General features: G+C 45.0%; 1 protein-coding gene across 1 annotated transcript in view; it reads left to right on the forward strand.

Moving 5' to 3' along the window:
- The window catches only part of IRF6 (interferon regulatory factor 6), a 119,593-nt gene extending 95,243 nt beyond the window's left edge, over window positions 1-24,350 (forward strand). The window contains exon 6 of the mRNA XM_086919685.1: window positions 21,582-24,350. Within this exon, the coding sequence (XP_086775811.1) occupies window positions 21,582-21,809 (228 nt within the window). The 3' untranslated portion in view covers window positions 21,810-24,350. The remainder of the gene's footprint in view (window positions 1-21,581) is intronic.
- The last annotated feature ends 1,151 nt before the right edge of the window (window positions 24,351-25,501 follow it).

The following is a 25,501-nucleotide window of genomic DNA, read 5'->3' on the forward strand; positions in this document are numbered from 1 at the left end:
GTGATTTATGCATTTTTAAGAATGAGTCATTGTGCCAGTTCTGCTGGTTTTGTTACTGGGAGCCAATTTTGCAGCATTTGTGCTGCGTTGCACTACTCCATCTCTATGAAGTTGTTTAAAGACATGCAAAAATGGCTTTACGTGGAGTTTAAAACATGACTTGGAGCTTTGCATTGTGCATGTACCACATTGCAAGGTGCAAGCATGACGCAAGGCCCTTAAAAACATGCTCCTTTGTCTGGTGTGCATGCAAACCCACATTGCAAATCCCTGGTGACTTTGCAATGTAAAATGGAGGCACCAATGGTTGAGGTGGACTGGCCTCAAGGTTCCTGTGCATCATCCACAGATCAAACCTCCCCTTCCCACAGTCATTCTGGCATCGATCAATACCCTGCTTTATACATACCTGTGTTCTGTCCGCTCTTTGCCACCATTACTTCCTGGCATCGCTCAATACCGTACTTCAGGGCATAGCAGGGTTGAGCCCCCCTCTTGCCAACCTACATCATGGCCTCACTATTAACCCTGATTCCAGCAAAACCAGATCTAGCCCTCCCCAATTTTAATTCCTGCCATCACTCATTACTCCGCTTCTAACATACCCAGATCCAGCTTTGCTTGCACCCACTCTCACTTCCTGGCATTGAACAAAATCCTGCTTCTGGCATAGCCAGTTCAGCCCTACCCATGCACCCTTAGCCCCTGGCATAGTTGTTAGTATGCTTCTACCATACTTAGATCCAACCCTCATCTCGTCACCCTTAGTTTCTGGCTTTGCTAACTACCCAACTCCTTGCATACAGGGTATATCCTTCCTGTCACCTTACTTCCTGGCATTGTCCTTTACCCTACTTCTAGCACTCCAGGATCAAACCATTGTGTTGCCACCCCTATTTAAGGCAACGCTAATTACTTTACTTTTAGGATGTCAGGAGCCAGCTCTCCCCTCACCATCCTCACTTTCTAGCACTGCTCATTACCAAGCATCTAGCATACCCAAATACAGTCCTCCTATCACCACCCTTACTTCCTGGCACTCATTACCTTGCTTCTTGCATACCAAGCTTCAGCTCTTCCCTTACTTCATGTTTTAGTTTATTGCCATGCTTCTACCAAACTTAGATCTAGCCTTCATCTCGTCCTGCTTAGTTTCTGAAATCAATCACTACAAAACTTGGACGATACCCAGGTACAGCCTTCCTCTGACCACCCTTACTTCCTGGCATTGCTCTTTACCTTAGTTCTAGGAGTGATGCAGCCCTTCCGGTGCCATCGCTACTTCCTGGCATTGGTAGTTACCTTGCTTATAGCATTACTAGAGTTACACCCTATTTGCTAACCTTACTTCAAGGTATCCCAAATTACCTTACTTCTAGCATACCCAGATCCAACCATCCCTTCACTACCCTTACTTTTTAGACATCATTACCCTGCTTCTAGCATAGACAGGTTCAGCCCTTTCCTCGTCCTCTACCTCCTTGCACCGCTTATTATTACCCTACTCTAGAACACCCAGGTCCCACCCTCCTCTCGCCACCCTTACTGCCCGAGATCGTTCATTACCCTAGGTCTAGCCATACCTGGATCTCGCCCTCCCTTCGGAACCCCCACTTCCTAGAATCATTCATTCCCCCAGCTTCTAGCTTACATAGTTCATTTCTCCTCTTTCCACCCTTACTTCCTAGCACCACTCATTACCATGCTTCTTCATACCCAGTTTCAGCCCTTTCTTCACCCCTCTGTATCCTGGCATCCCTCATTACCCAACTTCTAGCATACCCAGATCCTGCAATCCCCCTCAACCTTAACTCCCGGCATTGCTCATTACCCTATATTTAGAGTACCCAACTCCAGCCCACCCTCCCCACCCAAACTTCCTGGTATCGCCCATTACCTTGCTTCTAGCACACCCAATTGTTCACCCTCACTTCCTCACATCGCTCATTACCCTGCTTCTAGCGTCCCCACATCGAACCCTTCCTCGCCACCCATGCTCTCTGGAATTAATCTGCTTCTAGCATACCTACACCCAGCGCTCCCCCCCACTTCCTAGCATATCATTACCCTGCTTTTAGCATACCCAGACCCCCCTCGCCACCCTCATTTCCGGGCAACGCTCATTACCCTGTTTCTAGCAGGCCCACATCCTGCCCTCCCCTAGCTCCACCTCACTTCCTGGTATTTCTCATTACCCTACTTCTAGTATATCCGAATCCAACCCCCCAATTGCTCCCCCTCACATCCTGGCATCACTCTCTCCCCTTCTTCTAGAATACCAGGATCCAGCCCTCCCTCGCCACCAAAACTTCCTGGTATCACTCATTACCTTGCTTCTAGCATACCCACTTGTTCACCCTCACTTCCTCGCATCGCTTATTACCCTGCTTCTAGCGTACCCACATCGAACCCTCCCTCGCCACCCATGCTCTCTGGAATTATCCTGCTTCTAGCATACCTACATATAGCGCTCCCCCTAACTTCCTGGCATATCATTACCCTGCTTCTAGCATACTCTGGCCCAGCCCTCCCTCGCCACCCTTACTTCCTGGCAATGCTCATTACCCTGCTTCTAGCATACCCACATCCTGGCCTCTCCTCACTCCCCCTCACTTCCTGGCATCACTCATTACCCTGCTTCTAGCATACCCACATCCTGGCCTCCCCTCGCTCCCCCTCACTTCCTGGCATCATTCATTACCCTGCTTCAAGCATACCCACATCCTGGCCTCCCCTCGCTCCCCTTCACTTCCTGGCATCACTCATTATCCTGCTTCTAGCATACCCACATCCTGCCCTCCCCTAGCTCCCCCTCACTTCCTGGGATTTCTCATTACCCTGCTTCTGGTATACCCGAATCCAGCCCTCCCTCACCACCCTCACTTCCTGGCATATCATCCATAGACTGAAAACTGCCCAGGGAGCACATAGGGCGAGCAGGCATAAAAAAGACTTGAGGGGCATCAGCAGAGCCTCAGTACAGTAATTGCAGGTTAAGCTGCACGTCTGGATTGAGATAGGCAGGGACCGCAGTGCCAGGCCCCTACCAGCAGCACAGAGAGCAGTGGCAGATCGGGATAGATGCCCTTTGGTGGAGCAAAATGCCAACATTTTAAAAGAGTAAAGAGGGGATTTGTTTAAAATAACAGGAAAAATGAATTTCCCCCATTGGCTTCTGCTGAAGCAGAGGCCGCAGGCAGCTGAAATAAAGCTGGTTTTGGCTTTAAAGGTTGGGCGTCTCCCGCCCAAATCAGACCCATTGACATGTATGAATTTTAAATGCCCGTAGTGAGCCTGGCATGGGTGGTGCTGCCAACTGCACTGGCTTCTGAGCAGGGCACTACACATTGAAAAAAAACATTAAAAAACAGCAGATAAGAAATTTGACATTTTCCGTTTATTAAACAAAATGCACCAGGTATTTTATTCCCCCTACTTACTTGATGTTTGTGGAGTTCAGCTGAGGCAGTCCAGGCTCCTCATGCAGGCCCTGGTTCAGAGAAAAGAGCAGAGCTGTAAAGGAGGAGTCGGGGACCTCTGGGCAGGCAAGGAGAGTAATTTCCAGGAGAGGCTGGTGGGGCTGGGTCAGCTTTTCAGTGGCTGGCTGAAGAGCAGATATATAGCAAGTCACAAAGTCCGCCAGGTGACGTCCGTCAGTCTGCTTGACACCAAACAATCCTGATGTGACCATTGTCACAGGTCACAGTGGGGGCGGGCAGGCAGCGTCCTCACAAATGAGGTGTGAATCAGGGCAGCAGCAGGGCCATCAGATGTAGCTGTTTTCGCGCTATGCTACACTGATGGCCCTTTAAGTCTCACTTTGCAGGCCCCTATACACAGCGGGGAAGGGTCAATATTCACGTTGCACCACTCATGGGGAAAAAAAGGTGTCATTTTAAAGTATGACTATTCCTACAGTCCCTTTACGCTCTTTCAAAACCAAGAAGTAGGGGAACGGACTAGAATAATATTTAAAAGTAGGGGCACGCCGTGTCCTTCTGTTCCAGCTCACTTTTTACACTGCCAATCCCCCATTTCCACCTTTCACTGCAGCAGACCCCTTAATCCTTTCATAGAGAAGAAAGCACTCCATTATGAGGGCAGCAGCCCTTGGCAACACATCCGCCCTCGGCGCTTCCCATCTTAGTCCAGCCAAGTACCACGCATCAGGCGTTAGACTAACGCACTTGTGTAGTGCTCCACAGCACTGAAATAAATTGTCACGCATATGCATTGTGCTTCAGCAGCCTCTCTGGAGCGCTTCCTAAACTATATCATGGAGTGACAGTGTGGCAGCCCACATCCAGTGGCGTACAGCCCGCGGGTGCGCTGTTCCCATGAGTCTTGAGTCTTGCAGTTAAGGCTGCTGGCAGGCACATCGCAACAATGTTTCATTGTGAATATTTCCTCTGCAGTGATTCTCACTACCTGACGTCATGGTAGTGCCCAGCATAATTATGCATGCTTTAGTCTGGCCCTGCAGGGGCCATTATGTCCTGCTACCGAAGGCGGAGAGTTTGTTTTGGGAGGAAGCGTCTTGGGCTAGCTATGCGGGCGCCGCCACAATTATGGAGCTCACATCGCAGCCTCCTGCTTACACCTGACAGGGCCACTGTTGCAAATCTTGTGAGCCGACGATGAATTCAATTATTCATTACCGACCTCACATCATGGAGTCGGTGACTGGCGGTTGCTGCGGCCGCCCAGTACAGCGTCACTGGACAACAGCAAACTCTGAGGACAGCCCTGGACTAAGGAGGCGGGTGGCAAAAGACTCTTAAGTAAGTACCAGCCACCCGAGTATCGATTAACACCATGCGGCTGCAGCGCTACCAGATCTTTCAAACAGTTTGTTGCAGCTGTTCCCGGTATACACGCTCTATGGGTTAGGGTCCAGTTAACCGTTAATGGATAAGTATGACCTTGTCATTTGTGGGACAATAGAGGATTCCGTACTTCCCCCCCGACCCCCTAGGAAAACAATATACCCCTGCTTCTGTCAGGAGCAAATCCCTGACCTTTCTAAGGATGGGAAGTGGTGGGAGTGTAGTCTGTGAATTCCCACAAATGTTTCCATAAGTTCACATGGTTTTACCATGGTAAGAAGCCCACTTCCTATCCAATTCTCATAGACATACAAAAAACGTTTCCGTGTTTTGACTACACTTGCCTCTAATGTTCTTTATTGCCTGTTTTTGCATTTTTATACAGTGCAAACCTGAACCAAAGAAACGCTTTGGAGTAGCACCAGGGACGTTACACAGTTCAGGCCCGGTCAGATTGGGCGATTTGGCAAGAATATTGGAATGATTTGCAGGGCCAATGTCCTCATGTACAGCCGTGCACACATTCTACCACAGACTGTGTTATTCTAATCTAAGGCATGCAAATCTGGGAAACAAATCAGTTCAACCCCTTGCGTGCTGATGACGGCTCCCGTCCGTCATGCGTCACAGTGCTCGTGTGCTGATGACGGCCGGGAGCCGTCATGACCACGCCCGCAATCGGAATGTCCAGCACAGGAGCGGAATTCCAGCCGCGGGCAAGGGGTTAAGGTGCATTACTCTGGGCTGATTAGCATAGCCGCTGCTATGCTACAGGTAAACAAAAATAGGAAATATGTAAATAGGATGGGTTTGGAGGACCATAAATGCAAGCTTCTTCTAAGTACAACTGAAGTGTTTTTATCTAGGTGCTTGTTGTCATGTTACACACAACATATAAAGTCGGTAATTTGCATGCTCTATCAAACTTCAATCAGCACGAGTTTCTGTTGGCCATACCTTGCCACACATTTGAGCTGAGTAAAATATGCACATACATAACAACAGACCCTACTCATAAAATGGTTTTATTGTAGCTGCCTCCCTCCTAAAATGCCTCTGCTTCAATATGGCAGTGCTGGCTCACAGGTATTTGTGTAGATAATCCTGTGTGTGTATTGTGGTACACAGGATGTCACGTGTGCATGTGCACATTCACAAGATACAGAGAAGGTGCAGGTTTCGTGGTAATCTCACGTTGGCAGCGATGGCAGGAGTATGAGTGCATATTCTTTGATAATCTCAGGTGTGTATAGGTCGATGCACAGATTTTCGTCTCTGAGTACATATAAATTCAAGGATGTATATTCAGTGCGTTGCAGGGGAATGAGCGCAGACAGTGAGTCCACCGTGGCGAGTACCATGTACGTAGTGTTGACTGACCGTGTCTCCTTTTTGAGTACACTTTAGTTTTCCAAATATAATACTTCGCAGTGTTTAAAAATAGTCCCACGTGGATTCTAAAGAAAGAGGGAGGAATGTAATTCCTGACATTTTTATGTGTTTCCCTGCTCTTCATTACTTGATTTTGCTCACGTGTCACTTTTAGTCGTTGAGATGTCACTAATAATTACAGTAAAATCAGGAAAATGTCACACATAGCACTATGAAACGTTGGCAGCTATGCCCTGTCTATCCGGGGTTCTCTCTCCTCGTCTTTGATGAGTCTTCTCGACTCCGCCTCATCCGCTGCAGGTGCACAGCTTTCCTCGGTCAGCTGTGTCTGGCTGGATGGTGCTGTAGTGCACTTCGCCTGGTTGCACGGGCTTGCTCGGGGCTAGGAGATGAGAGCTAGGAGAGTCATTATGTGATGGCTGTCCCAGGGGATGGTGATGATTAACTCCAGCGCGTGTTAGGCACACCAACCACCTGCATGCTATTAGGAGAGTCCAGGGGTTGCGCGCGTCTCACTGCACTACCACTAGCGGTGTGGGCATGCGCAGAATGGGGTGTCAGACTCACAACTTTCCTGCCCGGCACATGCTGGATGATCCAGCAGGCTGCTACGTACGTTGCTGGCATCGTAGGTGCCGTGATGACGTCACAGAGACTACATAGGCGCCACCCATGCGCGCTGACGTCAGTTCTTTCTTTTTCCGCGCCAGCAACCGCAGATCCGGTTAGAGCCCGTACCCTAGTCACTTTTAACTAACTTTTTGAGACTTTTGTCTCCGCTTTTATTTTGAGTCTTTGACTCCTGGTGCTACGTAGGGATGCCTGGGTTTAAATCCTGCGGGGCCTGTCACCGTAGGATGTCGGTGGCCGACTCCCATGGCGTCTGTCTCTACTGTTTGAAGCGCAACCATGACTCCTGGTCATGTTCCAACTGTCTGGCCACGGCTCCGAAGGCCTTGCGGCAACGGTCCCGTAAGCTGCTGGAGGCCCGGCAGTCGTCTCTGCGCCGTTCGAGGTCTAGGGGTCGCTTGAGAGACCGACCGCGGAGCCAACATCACCGCTCCTTGGGGTCAAGTCTGGTAAGAAGAAGTAGAAGAAGCGCTTACGCTCTCTGACATTCCCCCTTCGGTCTCCGGAAATGGACGGATGGGCCGGGGGTACCTCCCGCCGGCTCCGTTGGAGCGAGTGAGTCCTGCGGCCTACCCACCTTATCTGGGTCCGTCTGCGACTCCGGTCCTCGTGCAACATTTCTTGCAGCCATGGACCGCCTCTTCAGGTCTCGGGCTCCCGCCGGCGCACCTTCGAGCCCTGCAGTCTCACCTGGGAACCCGCCCTTGCTGTCGTCTCCGCTACTGGCGGCTCCGGCGCCGCAGGGACCTCTGATGGCAACTCCGGCCTCGCAGGGTCCTCTGCTGGCAACTCCGGCCTCCGCGCCTCCCGAGGATCCGTTCCCGGCGCCGCAATGGGTTCCTTTGGTCCTACCTCTGCCCTTGCCCGCATTTCCAGACAACTTTACTCCAGGTTGGGACCCTAACTGGGATTTTTATTCCCCTGTCCCTCCCTGCAGCCTATGCCTCGGGCAGTGGAGGAGGGGGACGACTGGGAGAGGTCTGAGGACCCTCTTGCACAGCAGTGCAAGTTGGAGTAGGCAGAGGAGTCGGAGGATGCAGGTGGTCTTGACCTCTCCTCTGAGCCTGGTTTCCTTTCTCCTCCTGCTGTGGCCATGGAGGAGGGCTCTACTTACACTGTGGTGCTCCGTAGGGCAGCTGAGGCCCTTGACCTGCCTACGGTAACTCTGAAAACTAACCTCCTCACTGAAGTCCTTCAGCCGGCGGAAAGCTCTATGGAGCCTCTACTACCTTTCAATGAGGCGTTACCTGATTTGTTGATGGGCACCTGGTCAAGGCCAGCCACAAGGCTCACCGTGGATTAGAACGTGGCCAGGCGTCATAGCCCCGCCCCAGGTGACCCCTCCTTTTTAACGACTCACCCAACTCCGGAGAGCCTGATCATCCAAACCTCCACCTCCCAAAGCGCATTCCCTAACTCCCCTCCGGATAAGGAATCTAAGAAGCTGGAACAGTTTTCCTCTGCCAGCTTAGGGTTGCGGTCGGTGAACACTGCATGCCCCCTGGGCCGTTACTCTCATGCTGTGTGGGACACGATTGCGCAGACGCTGCCTCAGTGTCTGGAGGAAGTTCGGGCAGTGCTTTCCCAAGCTGTGGCTGAGGGGAAAGATGCCACAAAGTTCTCTGTTCGGTGTGGACTGGACACCACGGACTCACTGGGTAGGACAATTTCCACCACAGTGGCCCTCCGTCGCCACGCCTGGTTACGGTTCACAGGGTTCTCAGGGGATGTTCAGAGTTGCCATATGGACATGCCTTTTGATGATACCCGCCTGTTTGGCGATAAGGCAGATAGTGCGCTGGAGCGTTTTAAGGACTCCCGGGCTACGGCCAAGTCCTTGGGTCTTTCCACCACGTGACCTTCCACGTCTGCTTTTCATTCCTTCAATAGGCCACAGAAGGGGCGCCCCAACACGTCCGTTCCTACAAAAGCCTGCACAAAATTAACCTCAGCGAGGATATGGTTCCCGCCGCTGCGGCGGGACAGGGGGCCAGCATGTGGGTCAGTCCACCTCCGCTTCCGCAGCATCTGCCTCAAAGCCTTCCTAGTCCGAGCTTTGGGGTGCACCCCATGCTGGTGGGCGGCAGGATTCACCATCACCTCCCCCACTGGCGTTCTGTCACTTCGGACAGGTGGGTGCTGCAAATTGTCCGAAGGGGCTACTCCCTCCCCTTCGAGTCTGCCGCCCCAGCCAAGCCTCTTCTGTTCCACCGCATGTCGGAGGATCACTTTGCGCTTCTCCAACAGGAAGTCACGGCCCTCTTGGCCAAGGGGGTCATCGAGGGCGTTCCTGGGCCAGAAGTAGGACGTGGTTGTTATTTCCACAACTTTCTGGTCCCAAAGAAGGAGAAAGGGGGCCTGTGCCCCATCTTGGACCTCAGGAAGGTCAGTCTCCGGAAGGAGAATTTCAAGATGTCTTGCCTGCCCTCGACCCTGGAGATTGGATGGTAGCGTTGGACTTGCAGTACGCATATTTTCATATCCCTGTCCTGCCGGCCCGCCGGCGTTGCATGCGGTTTTGGGGTTATCCTCCAAAGCAGCGAGTTCGGGCTATTCATGCTATGGTTCTGATCTTTCATCCTCTCTCCTGGGTTTCAGTCAGGATGACCCCCTGCTCCTGGGCCTAATGGCCTCCTGCATCCTGCTAGTGCAACATGCCAGATGGCAAATGCAGACTCTGCAGTGGGACCTGAAGTTCCAGTGGGCACAGCATCAGGGCAACCTGTCCGATCATGTCCAGATCTCAGAGGGCACTACATGACAATTGCAGGGGCGGCTCACGAATCGCGATTGGGTGAATGGCAGATCCTTCTCCCTTCCCCAACTGGAGCACACAGTGGTGACGGATGGGTCCCTCCTGGGATTGGCCGGCCACTTGGGATAGGCGGCGATGAGAGGCCTCTGGCAGAGTCCCGGCTCCATGTCAACCATTTGGAGCTTCGGGCGATCCGATTTGCACTGAAGACCTTCCTTCCCTCTGTCCGGGGAAGTGTAGTGCAGTTGTTCATGGACAACACCACCACCATGAGGGCAGGGTAGGGTCATGGACCCTATGTCAGGAGACTCTGCTCTTCTAGACATGGCTGGATCATCAAGGCATTACCTTGGTTCTCAACACCTGGAAGGTTCTCTGAATGCCAGGGTGGACTAACTGAGCCACTGGTGCAGGATGGATCAGAAATGACATCTGAACTCTGGCAAGGTCACTCTCTACAGTGAGGAGAGCCTTGGTTAGATCTATTCGCCACCTAAGAGAACGCACAATGTCATCGGTACTGCGCGTTGCAATTTCCAAGGCGGCACTCGCTCAGTGACGCTTTTCGTCGCGAGTGGAGCTGCAGTCTGTTGCCTTTCCGCCTAAACCACTTCTGCCCAAAGTGCTGAAGAAGATTCGGCGCGACCGGGCTCAAGTCATTCTTGTGGCTCCGGATTGGGCATGAAGATACTGATATCCTGAGCTACTCAGCATGTCGATCGATCCCCCGATCCAACTGCCTCTTCGGGAGGATCTTCTGTCGTAGCAGCAGGGGAAGGTCATCCACCAGAACCTGTCTAGCCTCCACCTCCATGCGTGTAAATTTAGCGGTGACAGTTGACTGCTTTCATCCTTCCGCCCAAAGTCTGTGATGTCATTCTGGCAGCCAGGCATCCCTTCACTAAGACGTTATACGCCTGGAGGTGGAACAAATTTGTGGCATGTTGTGCAGCAAAGGCTGTGGATCCTCTTTCTGCCCCTCTCTCTGAGGTCCTTTTGTTCCGTGTCTCTTTGGACCAGGAGGGCTCTGCACTGGGCACTATCAAAGGTTATCTTTCGGCCATCTCCGCCTTTCTACAGCTTCCAGATCAGCCTTCTATTTTAAGTCCCCAGTTGTTAATCGCTTCCTTAAAGGTATTACACACATATTTCCTCATGTGCCTTTCATAATGCGTCAATGGGACTTAAATCTTGTCTTAACCTATCTAATGTGCGCTCTCTTTGAGCCCCTTCATAACTGTCCATTACGTCTTCTCACTCTAAAGATGGCTTTCCTGGTAGCTATCACATCTGCCAGAAGAGTGAGTGAGATCCAGGCTCTTTCTTCTAAACTCCTTTCCTTTCTGTTCATGCAGACAATGTGTTTTTAAGGCCTGGTCCTTCTTTCTTGTCAAAGGTTGTCATGCTCTTCCACATCGGGCAGACCATAACTTTGCCCACCTTCTTTCCGCCTCCGCATCCTTCAAAAGAGGAAGAGATGCTCCACCGTCTGGGCCCAAAACGTGCGCTTTCATTCTATCTGAAGCACACACAACAGTTCCGGGTGGATGACCAGCTCTTTGTTGGCTACGTAGGTGCCAAAGAAGGTCAGGCCGTGCACAAATGAACCATCTCTCGGTGGGTGTTCTGTGCATCAAAGTGTGCTACTCGTTTGCTAAGAAGGAGCCTCCTGTGGGGCTGCGTGCCCATTCTACCAGGGCAATGGTAGCCACTACTGCCTTGGGACGCGGCGTTCCCTTGCAGGACATTTGTCAGGTAGCTACATGGGCCTTGCTACACACGTTTACCAAGCATTATTGCCTTGACAGTCAAGTCCGGAGAGACGGCTTCTTTGGCCGTCCAGTTCTCCTTGACTTTCTGGTGTAATCTTGTTCACAGACCCCCCAACTGGGGTTGGTATTGCTGGGTATCTATTCTAAGGTAAGGAATTTATCACTAAGGTGTCTCTTTCAGATGCACAAGTTACTACTTGTGTAAAGATATATCTGTAAGAGGCATTAGTTAGTGATAGATTCCTTACTGCCCCACCTATCCTCCCCATTCTGCGAACTGATTTCTAGGGTTAAGGTCATCCCTTTCAGGGCCCTAGTTTCATTGCACCAGTGGTCAGTTTCTTGCATGACTCTGCGTTCCTGGCGCGGAAAGTCATGTACAGAACTGACGCCAGTGCGCATGGGTGGTGCCTAAGTAGTCTCCGTGATGTCATCTCGGTGCCTACGTCGCCAGCGACAGACGCGGAACCGCACGACGCCACCTATCGATTCGCAGGGGACTGCTGACAAAAAACTTTCCGGATCCAGTCTGATGCCTGGGGATATTCAAGGTAAGGAATCTATCACTAACTAATGTCTCTTACAGATATATCGTTACACAAGTAGTAACTTGTGCAACATTGCTAAATAAAATTCCAGCACTGCATTTGAATACAGTACTAAAAGCACCAGGTATGAAAAACCTAAAAAACACTTTGAATTGCTCTGGATTATTTTTGTCAGATACAACACTACACTGCAAGCGGTACCATAAACTATCCAAACGATGATGACTCTTGCCCTTCATTATTCATCAGCACCCCTGTGAATGCAGGTTCCACTATTTCCTCAATAGACATGGTTTTATAAAATGAGTTCTCAACGTTTGTCCAAGTAGTATTAACGTAGTTTGTTACATGAATCCCTTTAGCATTATTAATTAGAGGATCCATAATTGGATATTGTTTAATATTATATTGAAGGCTACAACTAAAGCCTGTTGAGCTGCTGTGAAAACTTGCTTGTAATGTGTTGCTAGTGTACGTCCATCATTCTGAAGTTGGTTGAAAACAGTTTTTTTCAGGTAAACCAAGGAGAACGTGATGGCTTGGGGATCTTCTCAGCATTTAAATCAGTGCATCACATGGTAATTAAATTAAGAACACTGGTAGGATGGACCACTGTGCCAGCATATGGCCAGGGTCTGGCTTTCCATAAAATATGAATGCATGATTCTTGATGCTGCAGAAAAGTGTAAAATGACATCAGATGGGTACTGGTGAGAAGTAGGCTTGAAAGGTAGAACTTAGTTAGAGGATCTTACCAAAATGTTTGCAGATATTGAATTCTTTAGTCATACAAATTCTTACTTGGAAAGTAAGGCTTTTAGTCACTATATTTTTAGTTCTCTTTGAACACACAGCTCCAGTGAAAGCCATACGTGCTTCACGACTTTTGCATACACCAAATTACAAAATTCCATGAATTCCACTAATGCACATTTTCTTTTGGAGCTTACCTAAAACCATTTAGATGTCTATGATCGTGTCCTCAACATTGTAATGGGTCATTGAGGTGTAGCCATTATTGCCTTCAGAAGCTGTTATATTGGTAAGGCAGAAGTGAGGTCTTGGCAAGCCTCATAACCAGTACATTTTTGCATCCAGCTTTAGTTGCTGTGTTATCAACACCTAAAGAGGTACTGTTATCAAATGGTATCTGATCACACTGAAGCCTGGCTTCTAAGAAGAGCCTATGGATTCAGCCATTGCTCCATGTTCTCCAGATGTAATACACATATCATAAAAATGGTTTGTGATGGCATGTGCTCTTTGCACATCACATACCTTTTTTTTTAAACAACCTCAGACATTTTTTCTGTGTTCGTGTAATTAGAGCCATCAGTCTCCCAACATTAGGCCATTTTCTATTTAAAATGTTTATTTATAGGTTAATAAAAACTATTGCAAAACAAATACGAGAGACAGCACAACATATATTCTATATGATATAAATATTGGAGCACTCCTGCACCTGTAAACAAACAAACTAATAATATGGAACCCTGATAAGTTTAATTCCAGCCATCAGTAGCATATAGCCCTTGATTGCTCCTCTTCAAATAAATAGTCCAGAACTTATAGAAAGTGGTAAGTGGTTTCTTTACTCCGTCTTACATCATCAACCGGGAATGCAGTTAATTCAGTCATATAAGATACAGATGATTCAGCTGACGTGTTTCCTCCAACCTCAGACTTTTCCAAGAGTATATAGAGGAAACTATTCCAGAAATATGATAATGAATTTTAGAGTACATATCCACATTTAAGCGGTTTATTATTTGGGAAACCGATCTAAGAGAGAGACCTGTTGTCAACTGTATAGCTTCCAAAAGCAAGTAATGTTCCTTCACCAATTCATAAAATGTTGCCTTCATATTTTTACCCAAATGGCTTATGTTCTTTAATCAGCTGCTCTCCTAGACAGTACAGCCTTGGACCTTGCTAAATCCTAGGCGTACGGGTGAAAGCAGTTACCATGTGCGTCCTGTACAGATACCCACGCATGCAGCAACTCCTTTTGCCCGTACATATGTCTTTATAGATAGACCATGTGGAATCGACCTTAGCCAAGAGAGCTCCTCCTAGACCCTTTCAATGGGATCTAATCCTAACTGAAATTCTATTGTTGATGAATGCTCAACAAATCTGGCCGCCATTTTGAGCCAGAACTGAAGCTGCAACTCTGGCAACTTGTATGTTGGCAGTTCAGGTAAAATAAAAATAAAAATGTAAACATTATGAATGCAATAAGATGGGATCCTTTAAAAAAAATCTGATTGGACTCAAAATATGTCTGGCAGTGTCGATTGATTTTGGTTTTCTCCAATAGGACTTTTGCAACGTCTAGAAACTTCAGAAATCTAGTCAGAAGCTGCATATTTGATATGTGCAGTCATTCGTTTAGAGCTAATTTGGTAGATCTGATTCCTAGGCGAATGAAACAGGGATGTAAGAATTTTCTTTTGAGTTCTAAGAGCACGGGGCAAAGGCAGATTATGTGCTTTAATGATTCTAATATATTGTCACACGCCCTTACAGCAAGAACAGGCTTCTTTAAATGTCCAGGGTGGGATGGACTTGAATGGTAATAGTAGAAATCTGCATCTCATGAACTTTAAGAGGTATTGCATGTTCACAATTGATAGAAAGGTACGATTGTTAAGTAGGTGATGTGGAAAATGGAAATAATAAATGTGCTCTTTGTAATTTAGCAAAGGCCTCCAAGCTGTTTCTAAAGCAAACACTCTTGGCGGCTGCTTTGGCCATCGTTTTGAAAGTTGCATAGTCCGGTGTAGACTCCCACAGGGCCTTTAAGTTGAGATTATTCAAGATCTTCTCAAGGTAGCACAACCCATTTGCTTGATAGATTTTGGGAAAGGTTACGTGCTTGGTAGAAGAGACATGGATCCAAGGGTCTGTAGAACCACGGACCTGTGCTCCAAAGAACCCCAATATGGTCTCTAAATCGATACAGATTTTCTATATAGGTTATTAGTATTTTGAGCCTCTAGCAAAGCACTTGAAATCAAAATGCGTATTGATGATGGACTTTAAACACTGTTGTATAATCCAATGTAACAGATGTATGAAGATAAGTACTAATTTATAGTTTACTTAGCCATACAAAAAGAAAGGCAGACTTGCCACAATACAAATGTTTAACCGAATGAAGTAACTCAGTTTTGAGTGGTACACATGTATTATGGTATGTCACTATAACCAAAATAATAATGTCATTGTTATTGCGAACACTGCATTAATGGAAACGTATTGTTCGAGGCATGTGCGCTGTAGACCACATCCCCTGCATACTCCTGCCATCTCGTGTCGGGTCCGGATATTTGCAACTTGTATATCTTTGAAAAATTCTTTCCAGTCACACGGTAAGGTGACTCCTCCTTTCGGTGATGGTGCGCATGGGCATCAACTCAATTGTTAGATTTTTTTTCCGCCATTGGGTTCGGACATGTATTGCTGTGCTCTGTTTCGGAATCGGTCCCCAGGTTCCCCTTGGTGCACAATCCACTCTAACCTCAATGGTATTGTGTTCGAGTGTATTTCCTTTTCTCCGCGGTTCAGCTCGAAATCTCCATTTCGAATGGAATTTCGTGGGCGGCCTTTTGGCTTATCCGCGTCAGTCCATCTCCTTGTCCTTGGAACGGACTCCGTTCAAATTCTGCGCCCTGCGAAATGCAAAGTATCTGCGTATAGACCTACATCAGGTGTGTAAATTGTGCTTGTCCCCAGAGCACAAAGAACCAGATTGCGACGTGTGCTGATCCTTCAAATTGAAGAAAACTTTCCGTGATCGTCGGACTAGACGTCGAGAGATGCAGCAGCAGTTAGACGACACACGTGATTTCTTCTGTGAAGACTCCGAGCAAGAGGAGGTCTCAGCGGCGAAAGAAGAACAAGCTTCAGATCATCTGACTCAGAATCAGAGTTACTGATTGTTCTCTAGTACGACGATATGCCGCAGGGACACAGGAACGTGAGTACAGAGGACACCGTCCCAGACCATCTCCACCTGATGACATCTGTCCTATCAGGATCCCATTGCTAGAGCTGCAAAGTACCATGGGGTGGAGCTCCATAAAGAGTCCTTAGGGGAGGATTTTCTCTTTGAAACTCTAGGAGTCGAACACTGCCTATGCTAAAGGCTATGTTGAGGACCACAGACGACATCTTTAAAGATCCTGTACGTGCTAGAATCCTCACTCCTAGAGTAGATAATACAAACCTTCCCCATCAGACCCTATTTTCATTAAGGGTCAGTTACCACTTGACTCTGTAGTAGTATCCAATGCTCGAAAGCGAGCTAATTCTCAAGCGTCTGGGTATGCTCCTCCTCCAGATAAAGAGTCAAAACTGATTGATGCTTCTGGCAAACGTATAGCTGCACAAGCAGCTTTTCATTGGCGTATTACTAACACCCAAGGTCTCCTAGCAAGATGTGATAGGGCCCACTGGGACGAAAAAGAGCAATTACTACAGTTTCACCTAGATGAGCATAAGGCCAAAGCTCAGGATTTAGTTCAAGAATGTAAACTAATTTCCAACAATTCCATTGGATGCTCTCTAGATGCGACCAACACTGCAGCTAGAGAGGTAAATACTAGCATACTACTCTGGAGATATGCCTAGTTACGTATTTCACGGTTTAAACCTTCAGTCCAGCAATCCATTCTCAACATACCTTTTGTGCGTTGAAATAGACAGTATCGTGGGGACGAACACGTCGGAAGATAATCACGTACACAATATACCGGAAGACTTAATAGATTGTGAGATTTGAAGAATATGTACTCGTGATGTACGGGAAGACTTAATGGATTGTGAGATTTGAAGAATATTGAATTAGGAAACGGCGGTATTACTAAAAGTTATCAACATATCAAGGGAGTGTTGTGAGAATATGCTATCAGCACTGGAAGTGTGTTGGGATAGCATCTAGAAAGCTGGTGGATTTTGACTTGTTGGACTAAGTGTTACAGAAGCAAATACGAGTATTGATATGAAAGCCCTGATGGAGTCATTGAGGCACTAAGAAGTGCATGATGAAACACGTGTTGGCTGCACTTTGGGAATATATGGCTGTACTTTTGAATAGTACATAACTTCATTGGAAGAATAATTTTGTTGGATTTGGTGGCATTTTGGAAATGTGATGAATGGACTTGTTTTGAACTGGGAATACTTCAACCAAACACGACTGTACCTACAATTGAAATATATGGACTTACAAAGGAAATAAATTACTTGCATATATTGTTTTTGTTTACTACTGAGTGCTCAGGGAGCGATTGTTTTCTACCTTTTGACGAGAAACATCTTTTTAACCCTGAAGTTAATCCAGCACTCAAAAATATTAAGAAAGGCACTGATGTATCAAAAACTATAGGAACGCTTCAATCTCCCTCAAACAGTGATTCTTTTTGGCGCTCCTTTTACCGGGGAGAGTCCAAGTCCACAGGGATAGACCAAAATACTTCTTCTTACAAAAATATTCCCAATCATCTTTTACAAGAGGATTTTTCAGAGGAGGCTAAAGGGAAAATAGTTCATGGGGCAGAGGTAAAAACACCACACCTTGAAATTCCCATTCCATAAATAAGCAGTGACTTCCCCACACTTCCCTCAGACTCTTCTACACCTGTCGGAGGAAGACTTCAAGACTTTCACCCCATTTGGGAAGCAATAACAACCACCAAATGGGTGATTGGAATTATTCAACATGGCTATTGCCTGGAGCTTACCAACAACAAAATTATTAAATATGATTATTGCCTGGAGCTTACCAACAACCCTCCAAAGATTCCACCTCGATATCACAAATTATCACCAGACCACCAAGACTTTCTTAAACAAGTAGTGCAATCTCTATTCCTCATAGAGGCTATAGAACCAGTCCCACATCAGTACCAAAGATCGGGGGTTTATTCCCTTTACTTTCTAATTCCGAAAAAGGACGTCTCATTAAGACCTATTCTAGATCTCATGGAGTTACACAAATACATACTGTCAGAGCTTCACATGGAGACTCTTAAACAAGTACTTCCCCCTTTACAGCAAGGTGACCTTGTCTACTCTAGATCTGAAAGATGCCTACTTTCATATTCCAATTCATCCAGCTCATCGCAAATACCTCAGATTTGTGATCGCAGGCAAACATTACCAGTTCTAGGTACTTCCATTTGGCATCACCACAGCCTCCAGAGTGTTCAATAAATGTCTTGCAGCAGTAGCCGCTCATCTCAGGAGACAGTGTATCCATGTCTTCCCTTACCTAGACTGGCTTATCAAAGCGGGCACTTACCAGAACTGTGTACTACACACACAGGCAACAGTACACTTACTTCATCAGTTGGGTTTTACAATCAATGCACAGATATCTCATCTGTGCCCTGCACAAGTGCAGTCTTATCTAGGAGCTTCCCTTAACACTCTCAAAGCTCTAGCCTCTCCCAATGTAGCCAGGATTCACAATACTACAATTTCAACCCAATCAAACATCACCAGCCAGAGTTTTTATGCAACTGATGGGAATGATGGTATCCTGCATTGCAATCTTACCTTACGCAAGGCTTCACATGCGTCCTCTGCTGGAATGTCTAGTGATTTGGCTCATGAAGTCATGGAGTTTGGTTATTTACAACTACCACCAGACTGTATGAATATTCTCAAAGAAGCTAGAAAACCTACTACTAGAGCATGTTATGCAGCAAAATGGAAATGGTTTGTTATCCATTGTAACAACAACAATATCAATCCACTTACTGCTTCTGTACAGAACATCATTTGTTATCTGTTGCATTTAAAGCAATCTGGATTGGCTTACACATCCATTCATTTACACCGAGCAGCAGTAGCAGAATACTTGCAAAATAGACAACACTTATTTCTATTCAGAGTACCAGTGATCAAAGCTTTCATGGAAGGATTATAAAGGTTGATACCACCAAGAGTTCAACATGCACCGAATGGAACTTAAACGTAGTCTTTACAAGACTAATGGGTCTACCTCTTGAACCAATGCACAAATGTCAGTTACAATTCCTCTCATGGAAGGTTGCCTTCCTCATATAAATAACCTCACTAAGGAGAGTTGGTGAACTTCAGACATTTCTTTCAACTTCGCAAACATAGGGTGGTTCTTCACACCAATCCTACATTTATCCCTAAAGTAGTTTCTGCCTTTCATATCAATCAATAAGTTAAGTTACCAGTGTTCTTTCCTCAACCTGATTCTATAGCAGAAAGAGCTCTACACACAGTTGATGTTAGCAGAGCTATACTATATTACGTAGCAAGAACCAAAGACTTTCGAAAAACAAAGCAACTATTTGTTGCGTTTTTGCCACCACATAAAGGCAATCCCTTATCTAAGATGGATTGAAAAATGTATCCAAACATGTTATGCCAAAGCAAAAACAACTTTGATAATACCCTTAGAGCACATTCCACTCGTAAAATAGGGGCTACTATGGCCTTCTTGGGGAATATTCCCCATGCGGACATCTGTAGAGCAGCAACATGGTCTACACCGCACACATTCACCAAACACTATTGTTTAGACGTGTTAGCGAGACAACAGGCAACAGGCTAAGCAGTACCTAAACACTGTTACAAACAACTACAACCACTACAGGTTAGCCACCGCTTTGGGAGTATACTGCTATATAGTCTATGCAAAGCTCATATGCCTCGAACGGATAATGTTACTTACCCAGTAAGCATCTGTTCTTGGCATGTAGAGCTGCAGATTCACATGCGCCCACCCACCTCCCTGGTCTCCTGTTGTTGTTGTAGTTCTTAAATTACATTCATATGCATGGACATCTATTCTAAACTCACTAACTCCATTCTCACCCTCTGCGGGAAAACAGTCTAGCAATGGAGTTGATGCCCATGCGCACCATCCCAAAGGAGGAGTCACCTTACCTTGTGACTGGAAAGACTTCTTTGAAGAAAAACAACTTGCAAACATCCAGATCCAACAGTAGATAGCAGGAGTATGCAAACAATATGAATCTCTACATGCCAAGAACAGATGCATACTGGGTAAGTAACATTGTCCTTACACCAATCAATGGCAGTGTTTGGTAGTTGTGACATAGGGCCAGATGTCTGACAATTTTTTGTGGTCGAAATTGGGAAATCGGCCCATTTGTGACCGCAAAATAGGTCTGCTCGATGTAGAAACCCTCTTTTGCTCGTTGGTAACCTATTACCCGTTGCTAAATAGGGTTTGCAACTCGCTATTAGGAAGGGTCGTGCCAAGGGTGTCCCTTCCTAATAGCGAGTCCTCCTTCAATGTACGAATGTTTTGCCACCGCAATTGGGGTTGCAAAACACTTGCTGTTTACCACCCATTTCAAAAGGGTGGTAAGCCTCTCGCAAACAGGAAGGGGTCCCCAAGGGAACCCTTCCCCTTTGTGACTGGCAGTGAAAATATTTTTTAGGAGCAGGCAGTGGTCTCATGGACCACTGCCTACTCTTAAAAAAATGAAACAGAAACGTTTCATTATTCTTTTTAAATGCATCCTGTTTTCCTTTAAGGAAAATGGACTGCATTTAAAAAAACTGGTTTATTTAAAAAGCAGTCACAAACATGGTGGTCTGCTGACCCCAGCAGGCTACCGTCCCTGGGAGAGTCAGCCGTTTCCAATGGGGTCGCAAATAACACCAGCCTCATGAATATTAATGAGGCTGGCAATATGCGACCCCATTAGGAATCACAAACCGTGACTGAGACACTGTTGTGAATTCCATTTTGCGAGACGCAAAACGATGCAATTCGGGAGTTGCAAATTGGAAGGGTTGTACATCTGGCCTATAGTCTGTCTTCTATACCTTTTTATGTTCGATGATTGGCTATCACTATTTATTTTCTAAAGTGGATGAAACACACACTTGGGAAAGGCTACAAAGCCAAAACGCATTGTCTTCGACATTGCAAGTAAATCAGATTATTCACTGTGAAGAGTGCCTGGGATTATTTTTCCTGTTTATGAACACACACACACATATATATTAACACATGGACATATATGTGTGTGTGTGTGTGCATATATACATACACACATATATTTGTATGTGTGTACGATGCTGTGATGCATTACTTCACAAAAAGGAAGCAATATAAAAATATATATTTCACAGGAAATAGTTAGAAATGTGGGTTTTATCATCCTAATGACCGCCCTCACACCACTTTGAAATGCTTTACCGGTACCCGGGCCAATGGGAATGTGCAGCAAGGACACCTTATGTGGCAAAGTTATCCATAGTATGCACACTAAAAAAGGCAATTATGTAGCACATTGTCTACCACTATTATCTATTTGAACTAAATACATTTATAAGTAAGCAAATTATGTGACCAATGCAGTAAATCCATATTTATGTGGGGAATGATGCAGCCACAGAATTGCATACATCCACTTTCCCTCACCCTTGTTTTATCAGCAGGTTATTAATGAATGTTAAAGAAAAACCCAAACATTCTAATTCCAAGCAGTGCCTTTTAGTGTGCAATGTAAACTTTATTACCTATGCTGGTTCATTTATTAAAACTCAACAGTTCACCCATGTGGAACACCTCTTGTTCAAACATTTTGCACTGAAAGCTTTCTTCTTTCTCTCACTTTAAACTTTTAAACAGATCATTCCCGTGGTGGCCAGGATGATGTTTGAAATGTTTTCTGGAGACTTCACCCGGTCCTTTGACAGCGGCAGTGTCCGACTCCAGATTTCTACGCCAGATATCAAGGATAACATTGTAGCCCATCTCAAGCAGCTCTACCGCCTCCTACAAAACCACCAGGGCCAAGAGAGCTGGCATATGCAGTCCAACAGTATGCACATTTCCCAGGCAATGCCGGCCCAATGACTCTAGAAAGCTGGCAACTCAAAGAAGCATTCTGTGTCTATCCCTTGCTTAGTCCTTCAACTCAAATGGAGACCCTGTCTAGTGATGATCAATGATAAAATGCGTAGCTACATAGTTGAAACTGATTACAAGTGCAATGTGTTTGTAAGGGTACTCTTGTGACCGTACTGCCACTCTCCTTTTCTACCAACTGTTTAAAATTGCTATTTTATGTTACTGGGACAATAAGATAGCTTTTCATTCAGTGGTTATGGGTCCTCTAACTGTGACCATCTGATTGAGGATGCTGGAGTTGGGTTATAGCAATGCATGTCACCTTGTGGTGTATAGATAACTTAGTAAAGTTTATCCACTATATAAAAAGTAAATATTACAGTCATCGGGTAATTTTTTGGCATGTAGGAATCTAGCGGTTTCTCTCGTTTGTTTTGCATGTATCCATTGGTTTGTCATATACTATACTTGTTTTTATGACAGGTTCCAATTCACAATTCCTATTTTGTGGCAAAGTGTGGTCTTAAAATGCAACTCTTACGCTTCTGGGGCCTAGGTCATTCTTAATGTGGGAATGGACTATCCACTAATATCTAGTTTGTGGTAACACATATATTATTAACTGCTCTCCCAGCCTTATTACCTTGGGATACATGTGAACCTTGGGTCATGTGTGGCTGATAAGACCTGCAGTGACAGTTTATTAATGACCATTGTCAAAGCTCAGTGACCACAGGGTATGTGAATGCAGGTTTGAGGTCCTACCAATGAAGGTGTATATCTTTCCAAAATGCATTCCATATTTTTTGCTTGTACAGGGCGCATTTGAAGCACATAGTGTGAATGTGGAACTTATGTAGCACGGCACTAAAAAGTGTAGGTACTTTCTGGCTGAAAAAATGTTGTGATTCATGCACTTTGTTTTTGTTTTTTAAACAATTATAGATTGTTTGGGGTCCGAAGCAACATGTCACATTGTCTGCATCCTTTAATTGTGAAGTGGCATCCACTATTTGAGCAACAGTGTGTTTTGGGTTTAGAGGTCAATTATGTCCAGGGGAATCCTGTATTTGCTTTTTCCATATACTTTGCTGGATGAGGGTCTTAAATGTAGTTCAGAGGATCTAGAGTGGCATTCTCTGGTGGTTGTGATCAGCACCAGGTTTTCTAACCATCTAGTGGCAGTTTTTTGGATGGCTGCAGCTTCATTTGTCAATGTCTTGAAGTCTTGTTTTGTAAGTATGTGTTTGTTTCTATTCTCCTACGAGCCTACTGTCTGAATTACTAGCATGCATTAAAGTTTCAGGTTTTCTAAATCTGATTTCTCTTTAGCCAATAAACATTGTCTGTTGGTGCACATAGAGAGGTCTGTCTCAAATAAATAATTTCAAGGCATTACAGAGCCTCCTTCCTACTGAGTCGAATGGGGTTTAATGAATAATGTTCCTCCCGTGTTTCTTTGCCATATGAACGGCAACAAAATCTTGAACTTTTTTCTAATTCTTTTACCAAAGACTTTTGATTTTTAATATAGTACGTTAAGTTTTGAGGAGCGAGGTCTGTGCTTTCATACAAGGCAGGTATTGCTAATACTTAAGTACGTCAGCTGAGGCTTAACTATGACACAAATCATTTATACTTTTATGTTGAAATACATCCTATTTCAGTACTATTGCCTCCCGTTCTTCATGTTACTAAGCCGGTATGTCAAATTATTCTCATTTCCGTTTACAATTTAGTTTTTGGAAAAAACTCAATATTGCTCAATAATGGCTTCAGTGCTGAAGAGTGGTCATCATTGTGAGATTACATATGAAGCATGCATTCAGTGTTGATTTAAAGACAAACTTGTTAGAGTTGTAGGGGACATACAGAACATGCAATAGATAGGTTCACGTATTGCAACACAGCTTTATTAGGAACACAGGCATAGCTGCTATCGAAGATTATCCGTACCATTTTATATAATAGAAGTGAATAAGATTTAAACAGGTAAATTGAATTCAACTGACAAGTTATCCAATTGTCTCCCATATGTGCCTATTGAATCCTGGTTTATTTATTTTCTTTTTGGACATAAATAAACTCTGCCTCCATTTGTTAAGGACCTAAATCCTGCACATACAATTGTTTGTAAACAGTTACAGTGAAATATTTAGTTATTACAGTTGTATATGTATTACCAATTTTATATTGACACACAAGTGCAGATGACATCAACCGTTTTAAATTGTATGTATTCACCCTAATCCTGTAAATAGACAAAAGAAGTTATTAAATGTCTGTATTAAATTATAAATGGATAAAGAGATTTTAAAGAACGCTATTGCACATTTTAAGTTAGTTTATTTCAATGTTGGGCCATGAAGTAACTGGGATTTTATTGGTAGTGTTTTTTAGATATCATGTCACAGATTGTCAATCTCAAATTTAGCTACAGTTTAAAAATCTAGCTTTTCATTGTGTTTTTTTAATATGTGCTTCAGATTTTGACAACAACCAATCTTCTTGTATTGTATTTGATTTTATAAAATTGTTCAAACTACAGTGCATTCTTATTGTTTGCGCTGCTTGGATGGAAATAATAACGGACCTTTATAATCAAGAAGTTCGTGAATGAAGCTCCCGTTGGATAGTAGGGAACTACTTCAAGCTGTTATTGAATAACTGTGTCTGAAGTATTTAATATATTATCCATTGCAAGGTACTCATTTAATCTATGTGAAATTTGCAGGTCAGAGGTTCGACTTTGGCTTTCAACTATCAAGCATGGTACATTAAGCACTAAGGGTTTGGGTAGTAGTAACCATGCGTAACCACACTACTATGAAGACCTAGTAGATTTGGAAGTATAATTGGTAGTTGTTATTTCAGACGTGGGGTGGGGGCCCCGGGTAAAAATAATTCAACATCCTATAGATTACACATATTCTTTTGCTCATAAAATTGTTCTACATACTAACCGTTCTATGATTTAGTTCAACAGGGTTCAAAAATAAAGTTCTTCTCCTAGTTAGAGCAGAATGTCACCACGATACTCTTGGATAATTATTGTGACTATCATGTCAGTTACCAAAAATGTGAAATAAAAACCTTATTACTATCATACATGCAATGAAATGGTAAGAATTGAGCATAACCTGCAGGTGGTTTTGAAACAAAGTGAAATTCATGTTTGCAGAGAAACTGGATTGGACTCATAATATTTAACCATAAATATCTGCAGCGTGTTTGCTCCAGCAAAGGAATCCAGTGAAGCGGAGCTATAAATGTGTAATTTGTTGGAACTAAGCTTGTGGTGCTGAATAGATACTAATAGTTGTGGTTGATAATGGGCTCTTTTTAATAATTATTGCTATATCTTCATAAAATTATTATTAGCTTCAGGTAAGTTATCTCTGCAAGAAGCGTTGTAAAGTCCTTGTTTTTAGTTTTTCTATCAGACCTAATAATTCAATCGCTAATTTATGGCTTGACTGCACTAGTCATGGTGATTTCCCGCTGGTAAAAATTTCACTGTGTGTGTATGATAACACCCTCTTTGTGCTGTTGCCCGATTCCACTAGAGTGATTGCGTATTTTAGATTTTCTTTTAGTGGAGCAGACAAGAGTTATTGTTTTGGGTTTGAATAATTATTTGTTATTGCAAAACTGATCGCTGCTGAGTGAGAGCCACTTTGAGGTGCTGCGAGTTGTCA

The sequence above is a fragment of the Lissotriton vulgaris genome, chromosome 5 (genome assembly GCF_964263255.1).
Source record: "Lissotriton vulgaris chromosome 5, aLisVul1.2, whole genome shotgun sequence".
In the NCBI taxonomy this organism is placed as follows: domain Eukaryota; kingdom Metazoa; phylum Chordata; class Amphibia; order Caudata; family Salamandridae; genus Lissotriton; species Lissotriton vulgaris.